General features: G+C 35.1%; 1 protein-coding gene across 1 annotated transcript; it reads left to right on the top strand.

The window, feature by feature from the left end:
- Positions 1-93: 93 nt before the first annotated feature.
- Positions 94-8,985, top strand: LOC103769237 (sorting nexin-13-like; the record flags this gene model as incomplete). Its single annotated transcript, XM_008936414.1, has 9 exons — positions 94-222; positions 623-744; positions 3,076-3,197; positions 3,335-3,436; positions 4,113-4,201; positions 4,562-4,645; positions 7,046-7,184; positions 7,670-7,758; positions 8,886-8,985. Coding segments are annotated over 9 exons (976 nt in total), but the record flags the coding sequence as incomplete, so codon positions are not given.
- Between the last annotated feature and the right edge of the window lie 200 nt (positions 8,986-9,185).

Here is a 9,185-nt window from a genome sequence, read left to right on the forward strand (position 1 = left end):
TGTGTATATATACACACACACACATATGTCTCTATATATATTTTTTATATATATATATATATCATTAACAGTAGAGTTGGTTTTTACTTATAGCTAAAACCTGCAGAGTTATATTTCCTAATCTCTTTCAAGTGCATAGAAGAAATGAAACATGAAGCCAAACCCATTAAGATTGACAGAAGACTGACGGGTGCAAATATAATTGATGAGCCTTTGCAACAGGTAAGTTCTAACCAGGACTATTTAACCTATTTTTATTTTTGCAAGTATTGACATGTAATATGTAAGTAGTTAGCCGAGAGAAAAATAGAAGTTGAGAAATTTTTTCATAATTGAGTGGTAAATGAAAAATCATTGAGGATGAGCCAGGATACTGGGCAATGTTTAAGTCTGTTTTCTGTATGTTATAGCATCTCAGCATAGTAGTGATGAATGGATGCAAACTGATGTGAGAAAGAGGGTTCAGTATGTGAGTTGCATTGGTTCACTCACAATTTCATGATAGTATGGTTCACTGTGTTAACCTTTTAAGAAGACTGCTGCTACATTGAGGCACAAAAAGCTATTTTATAGTTTGTTGTCTTCTGTTTGTTCATCTTTATTTTTTCCTTTCCATTTTCAGGTAATACAGTTTTCCCTGAGAGACTACGTGCAGTACTGGTATTACACACTAAGTGACGATGAATCGTTTCTTCTGGAAATCAGGCAGGCTCTTCAGTATGCACTTGTTCAGTTTTCTGCCAGGTAAGATTATTTGCATTTACCTTAATACACTGTCTAAGCAAGTGGTCAGATACCTCTGTGGGTTGCATGTTGGTAGATAGGTGATGAGGTTTCTGTGTTGGCACAGCTCAGTGCACCTTACGAAAAGAACATGTAAAATGTCAAGATCATCATCTAAGAACTTCAGTCTTTTGATCCCTTAGGGAATGAATGGAGGTGGTGTTTGTAGTCATTGTCTGTTGCAAAATGTCCTTTTCAAAATTGAGATTAATGTGTAAAATTACTGAATAGCTTTTTTTCTGCAACTTCAGCATTGAGTTGCATGAATCAGCACCTTTTTATGTCCAGGTCCACTCATATAAACAGCGGGACTATTCCCAAGGTAAATTGGTCTCAAAGCCTTTAATTCAAACATCTGTATCAGCTCAAATAACTTTTAAAAGTGGCATTACTCTTATGTGTGTAAGAAAAAGGAGGATTTTCAAATGAATGATAGTCTGGGCGACAAAATGATGTGTCTCATAGGTAACTTTTTTTTAAAACAGGGTTGATTTGTAACAAATGGGTAGTTTAATTGTTCCATCTTTTTTTCTGCTGTTCCTTATTCAAGTACCAGGCAGTCAGGGAACTTGTGTGGGAAGCTATCTTCTTCAGTATGGCTCATTTTTCAGCCCAGGTACCATATGTCTTTTCAAGTGTTGATGCCACTGTGATGATTGTTACCTGTTTTCTCTTCAGAAGAGGTTGTGGGTCATCTAAATGTAATAAACTTCTTAGCAATTTTGAGGTGTTGTTACCCCTTATCTGTTGAGCTGAAAATGTAGGTTAGTGTGCTTTTCTGGTAAGAGAGGTCAAAGAGCTAGCTTTAATTCTAGGAATAATTAATTATAATAAAACCTCACGATTTTTCAAATAATGGAAATACTAGGAAACAGTGCTGGAAATAGTGAAAACAAGGCTAGGTAAACTGTCTGTTACAGCAGGTAATCCTGTGCTCACATCAAAGGGATCTGGCTGCCCAACTTTAGTGTCTTGGTGTATTTGGTGAAGTTATTTCATTGAATGTTATGAAGCACTGGGTTTGTGTCCAAGAAAGTTAAGTTATAGCAAATTTTTTTTTTCCTACAGTACCATATCTCTTCAAAAATAGCCACCATCCCTGTGCAGTTGTGTTCTGTACAAATCAAATCAGTTTCCCAGGGCTGCAGTTGCTGCTCTTGTTATTAAGAGAAAGTGATGTAGTGTATTTATGACTATAGTTGGATATAGCTTTAGCAGTCTCAGATTAGTACTCTCTTCTCTAATTTCATATATCCTGTGAGCTTCTGGAGAGAATGAGTACAGTGGGATTTCTTTTTTTCCGATAGTTGCATACTTGGGAGAATAATGTAAGGCTGCCACCTGGTGGGTTTGTGTGGTTTATTCATTGTGCAGATGAATTCGGATTACTGATGGGTTTTGACTGCCCTTTGAGAGAGCTCTGCTTCTTTTTTCCACATGAAGATTTTGCAGTAGGCTTCCCTCTCTTCCTGAATTCCTTATCCCATTCTCCCTCTGTGGGGGAAGAAAGAGCAGGTGAGGGAGCAAACACAAATAGGAAGCATTGTGGAGGGATTTTGCTATAGCAAAGTCGGTATCTCGGAGAATTCAGGTAGTAGAATACTTAAGGCAGAGTAAAAGCCATTGCTAATATCTAGCTTCATGAAGCTTGTAATGGACAAGTGACTTTTCAGTATGGCTAGTAAGGCACAGATATCTTAAGAATGTACATGCACCTTTTTCGTACCACTAAGGAAATAGTTTTATGCAAATGTAACAGTGGCTCTTTTCTGATTCTAACCTATGTGCATTGTTGGAGATGTGAGCTAATTACCTCCCGTATAAGCTGTGGAATCAGTTGTGGATGATATTAGGTCTCTTGTAGTTTAAAGTGAGATGTGTTTTTTCTTATGCATATACTGCAAATTAAGACAAATTGTTTTGTTTAGGTGCTTTCAAAAATGGTAGACAGCATGGCTGAAAAAGACCCAGGGAGTCTTTTAGTTTTAGATTGTAGACTGTTTATATCAGGAGCTTTCACAGATATTTGACAGTGTCATGAGTCAGAATGCTACTCCAGATACTAATGTTGACTTTAAAGTAATTCAATCATAAGTATTCATGTGGTCTGAGAGTGATATTTTACAATATTTGTTTTTTGTGGATAGGCAATTAGGAAGCTGATTTATTTCTTTGCTTTTTCATGTTTACTATCAGTATGGTTTTTGGGAGAGTTGAAGGAAGAGTATAAGTTTGTTTTCTTCTTTGTGTTCAGGATAAAAATACATTTTCATGGATGTCCTTTTCTGATAGGTCAAAGGAAACTGACTGGCAGCCTTACTTCACTACACGACTTGTTGATGACTTTGGCACTCATCTTCGAGTTTTCAGAAAAGCTCAGCAAAGAATAGCAGAGAAAGGTGATCAGATGAAAGGTAATAATTTAAATATTTGAGTCTAAATAGGCAGGTATCTTATATGTGTGGAATATAGGTAGCTTTATTTTATAACTGAAGTTTACTCTCAAGTTTCTAGTATTTATTAAAAAATGTTTCTTTTTATTTTTGTATAGACCAAGCTGAGGAACTTGTAGATACATTCTTTGAGGTTGAAGTTGAAATGGAAAAAGAAGTCTGTCGTGATCTAGTCTGCACGTCTCCCAAAGATGAAGAAGGTCTCTCAGTATTATCTTCTGAAGTTATTTTAATATAGCAGACTAAATTTAAAACACTAGCGGTTGTGTTCACAATATGAAATACGCCGAGTTCTTAGCTCGTGACCTTGCAAACTGTGATTTACTATACATGTATCTTTCCTCCAGTTTGTACATACTAATGGTATAGGTATAATGAGGTATGAACATAGCTATTTGTCTTTTCATTAGGAGAATTTTCAAACAGAAATGTTTTCTGGGAGACAGAAGATGGCTTTGCAGATTCTTACTGCTTTTTGTTAGGTCTGCTTTCTTTATCACTACTCCATAGCCTTTGTTCAAAAAATCATTTTATCTGTTTAGAAGAAGTATGAAGCAAACTGGGGGTGGGGGGAACCAACTGTACATCTTAAATAAAGAAAACATGTTGAAGTTGTGTGTGATTTTTTTTTTTTTTTTTTTTCCCCTTGGAATTTTTTTTTTGCCTTGGTTTTGAGACTGTCTTAGATGGGTTAACATCACTGCTGCTTATGTTCAGTTTGAAAGACGTTACTGTGCTGCTTGGACTATAAGAATATATATGACTACATCTTTATTTGCATTAAATCTTAAGGATATATCTGTTTTTTTTATTATAGCAGGTAAGATGTGACATGATACGAAGTTGTGCTGAAGGTTTTTTGTTCTATCTCCCTAGGATTCCTAAGGGATCTGTGTGAGGTTTTACTGTATATTTTGCTACCTCCTGGAGACTTCCAGAACAAGATCATGCGATACTTTGTCAGGGTAAGTACAAACGCAAAGGGCTATCCCAATGCTTTGGTTTAATGTCATAAAACAAATTTAGTAGGTTACTTTAAATGCAGTACAAGTTGTTAAGTGTTTAATAGCAGAGAACAGTTTCTGAAATGTTGGCAAAGTTTTTTTTACCTCTAACAGCACTAGAAAAGTGTGATGAAATGGATGTTGTTTTTCTTGAGGTATCGGTATCTTCTAATGTTAATTGGAAGGGAATATGCTAGTGCCTACTGATTATGTTCTCTAATTACATGTTTTTTATTTAGCCTTTATGTTGATTTTTTATTTGTTGCAGTTATATTAGGTTTATAATTATATAAAAAGATTTATTGTAATTTGTTTTTTCAGGAAATCCTCTCCCGAGGAATTCTTCTTCCATTAATAAACCAGCTCAGTGATCCTGATTATATTAATCAGTATGTCATATGGATGGTAAGACTTGTAATGTTTAAAATTAATGGTATTTCCAGGATACTTTCTTAAAAAGCTTTAGTTGTATTCCTTGAAATCATGGCAGATGCAAAAGTTACCAATGGATATATTGGCAGAGATAGTGAATTTAGGGCTGCTGTAATATTTATATTTTTATATATGTATGTACACACACATGTTCATGCTCTCTCGGTACTCTGTGTGGTGGTTGTTTGGCAAAAGTTGTCTGACTGAGAACAGAAGTGTAAAGTTGAGTCCTATGACTGTTTTACTTAGCTCTTCAGGAAGTTTGTATATAACCTTGGAAGTTTTTCCTGTGACCATTTTTAGGATGTGTCTTTTAAAGCTTAGGAGACCTCCAGAATGAGAAGTAGTAAGATTGGAAGTTTTTTTTTCTTTTGCAAAGGAATGTCAGGGTTATTTGTTTAGGGGTATTTGTGGTAACCCTTAATAAATTGAGTGGGATGGAACAAAGTCTTTACTTTGCTATTTCTTTAATGCACCTGAAAAAGAAAAAGAAAAGAAAACAAAACCCAAACAATCTTTTAAAAGCAGTAATACATAGTAAAATTTACATAAAGAGAATAGTCAGACTTCAATGTTATTGATCTTTTTGCAAAGCAAGTTAAAACTTGCTTTTGTAGTTTACTAACCATACAGGTCACAAATCAAGTTTATATTTTTTTCTCCTTTCCCCAAGTTCTTTTTACTTCTATTAATATATTTTAGTCTTACAGTGCACGTTCAAGCACTATGCTGAAATCACCCTTGGATTTCAGAGTAAAAGCTCTTATGCTTGGATTGCAAGTGTGTACACAATGTTTCCTTCACTCCAGACACCTCCATTTCATGTAACAGTTTGCATGCTGCTTTTCTACAGGAACCTAGCTTTCATAAAAAATGCTGCTGCTCCTATGGACCAAGCTTTTCAATTTTTGTTTCCCCTTTCCTCCTACGTATGTTCTTAATTTGTAACTTGGCCTCATTCTTTATTTACTGAGTACTGCCCCCAGCTGCATCCAAAGATAGATTTCTGAGGGTTTTATACAGCTTTCTGTTATGATGGTCATGTCCCAAATATTAATTTTCATAATTGCTTTCTGAGATGAGTAAGTAAATGGGCTGGGGGAAAGATAAGGAAGAGTAAATGCTTTAAAGATTTTAATATGGGTCTTATATAAAGAAGATTGTTGCAGAAATTAAGGGCAAAAGTAGACATGACTAAAATAAGTTCTGTCTTTTTTTTGAGCCTTTGACATAAAACTAAATTTGAATGAAAAAAATCAACTTCTGACAATGAGAAGTGTAATTCCATGTTTTCAGGTACACCACAGTTCAATAGTAATTCTGCAGTAAAATACAAAGCCTCGATATAAAATTAGAAGTTAATCTAAACTTGACTCTCTTCACTGTGAAATTTAAGTTTTAACAAAATGTAAAGGTTTTTACATTAAAAGATCAAGGATTGCTTGTACTGTCACTTTTAAAAGCAGATGTCTAGGAAGATTTTTCATTTACTTTACTCAGAAGTACCCAGTCTTCATTCTCTCTATGTGCAACTCACATCCTGCACTTTTGCAGTACAAAGTATTATATTTCCATGTCCAAGTGAGGGTTTGTGAAAGGTGGAGGTGAAGTGACTTTTTTTACTCTTGGTTGGTAAAGACAATGTTACAACTCAATCCTCTGCAGCTTTGTGTGCATGCTGTAAAGCTGCCAACCTTCCCATGATATCCACACTGCAGTCAGGACAGCTTCCAGTGACCTGGGCAGCACAGCAGGCTTTCTTCACTTGCACAAATTCCTTTGAGTCCCTAGAACAGGTTCACCCTATGCCAATACTGGGAAAGATTAGTAGTATTTACAAGGATATCTGAATTAGGGTTTTGGAGAGGATATTAATTCGGTCATTTCCTTCCCTCGCCCCCTGTAGGTTATGAATAAACTGTAGAATGCTTTAATTCTTTTTGTAGTTCTGTTTCTTGAGAAGCCATTACATTGGGAGCATATACACTTGGAGGGAACCATGGCAGAGCTGAAAGCTTTTCAGTGGTCTCACCATTTTCTGCCTACTTAGCTAAGAAGATGGGTAATAGCAGAAGGTGGTTCATTGGGTTTTGGACAAGATCTTCATTAAGTAGGTTGATGGACTTTTCATGTCTGTTTCTGTTTTCCAGAAGTACAACAATGATGTTGTGAAATAGCTTTTTGACTGTGTGCCTGCTGCTTCTTTCTTGGTCCATGTCAAATTTTAGTCTCAAAAATAAGGTTTAGAAGTATTAGAATGTTTTCAAAATGCTACTTTGCAGTGCTGTGTCAAAATAATTCAGTTAATGAAAATTCAGGCAATGTGCTTTTAGCTGTTTTGCATTATTCACACTATAAAACTTCCTGTTTCAGATTCGTGATTCCAACTGTAACTATGAGGCCTTTATGAATATTATTAAATTAAGTGATAATATAGGGGAGTTGGAAGCAGTGAAAGATAAAGCAAGTGAAGAACTGCAGTATCTTCGATCTCTAGATACAGCGGGAGATGGTTAGTGCTATATTGTTTTACAAAATGTGAAATGCATTTACCAGCATGATCTTTAAGAATATTCCTAAAATTTAGAAAGTAGAACCCTTGTTGCAGCATAGTAGAAAATATTTTTATTGGAAAAATGTGGAGTGTTAAACTTGAATCTTCAGAAGTGGGGTTTGGTTTTGTTTTTAAATATAGACTAATTGGTTAAGTATGTGTACTTCCATTGAACTGAAACTTGCCTGACTGGTGGTTCAGAATTTCAGTAATACTTCAGTAATAATTAATGGGTAGTCAGCTAACAGTTAATCTGGAAAAGGAAAAAGAAAAGTATTTCTTCTTGTTCACTTCCATCAGTAAGATATTTAAACTGAAAAACCCCTTCTCTTCAGAGCTTATGTATTTTTATGTTGTATTTCACTTTTTGAATTATATTTTTATAGTATTTCAGAGCAGGAGTTTATTCATCTTCATTGCTGACTCTTTGTTTTTGCTTTCAGATATCAACACTATAAAAAATCAAATAAACAGTTTATTGTATGTTATTAAAGTATGTGATTCAAGAATTCAGAGGTTGCAGTCAGGAAAAGTAAGTGGTTTAGACTTTTTTTTTTGTTCAAAAAGAGTGCAATTGCAAATGATGTACTAGTTCAGTCTACATTTGATTCTGTGTTTTGAAACAAGTTGAAGTATGTAGTCATAGGAATACATTGTACCACTGAAGTTAGCCTTATATTTGCACTTAAAGTATTGAAAAAAATTCTGAAGGTCCACATGTATAGACTTAATTGGCATTCTGGCTTTAGCACCTTAGATACATCAGTACAGTACATCTTAAAACTACTCTTACCTTCTCAATTCAAGAGTTAAACCAAAATGTTACATAGACGTAAAGCATCTTTGTACTCGTACACCTAGATTCAGTTTGTCTGCTCTAGTGCATACCTTGTGTGCCATGAGCTTAGTCTTTGGCAAAGATCTTTTTCTTGCCGACTGCTGATTCTTTTGCAATGTCTTGTAGATGCCTCCATGTTAGACATGCCTTTTGTTAGACATATTTACATCTTTAGTTCACTAAGGGAAACTAGATGTTAAATTTGGGAACCTCATACTGTTTGCTTTATATTTTTTTTTTATATTTTTAAGGCTGACAGACTTGGTCTGTTTGACTTTGCTTAGTTTCTTACTCTTAATTGTCCCTAGATGTGGCTCCAAGATAATGTAATCTTGTGCATATTAACTGCTAAAAATACTGTTCTGTAGCTGGACCCAGAAACATTACTGTAATAGTAAGAAATGTCATATTGACAGAAGAAAGTTGGGCAGAGGTGAATTTAGGTTTTGGTGACCTGTCCTCCATTGAATGTTGAAATTGGTTCATCTTGTTAATTCATTTTCATGCCATTGTCAGTGTTTTTGAGGAGTTTGGAGTTAATTTGACCTATGTAGTATCACAGGAATGGCAGTGTTGGAAGCTAGCTGCCCATGTGGCAGGAATCATCCGTGTTGAAGGCAAATAGTTAGGAGAACATGACCTCATGATCCACATCTTCAATCTGCATTTGTTAGAAATTGTGAAAATAACCAACTATAGAGAGCCTGCTTTACTATTGACAACATAAATTATTTTTATCACGTCTGCTTTGTGGTAAGTAGAACGTGTGAAAACTGATTAGAAATATAAAGCCTATGAACAGACTGAACTTCTTCCTACAGGAAATAGATACTGTGAAACTGGCAGCAAACTTTGGAAAACTTTGCACAGTCCCTCTGGACCATATTCTAGTAGACAATGTTGCACTACAATTTTTTATGGGTAAGTGAATTTATCTGATATTTATTAAAAATATGCTAACTCATAGGACTGTACACTTGAAATCACTAAATATGTATACTGAGAGCTAAATGTACATAAGCCCCTTGCCTGAGGGAACCAAAACCTTGTTTGCAAATCAATCTGTAGCTAACACTTCAGAACACTGCACTTAGTACTTTGAAAAGCTTGTACCAAGCTTG

This window comes from Merops nubicus, unplaced genomic scaffold (assembly GCF_000691845.1).
Source record: "Merops nubicus isolate BGI_N331 unplaced genomic scaffold, ASM69184v1 scaffold53512, whole genome shotgun sequence".
In the NCBI taxonomy this organism is placed as follows: Eukaryota; Metazoa; Chordata; class Aves; order Coraciiformes; family Meropidae; genus Merops; species Merops nubicus.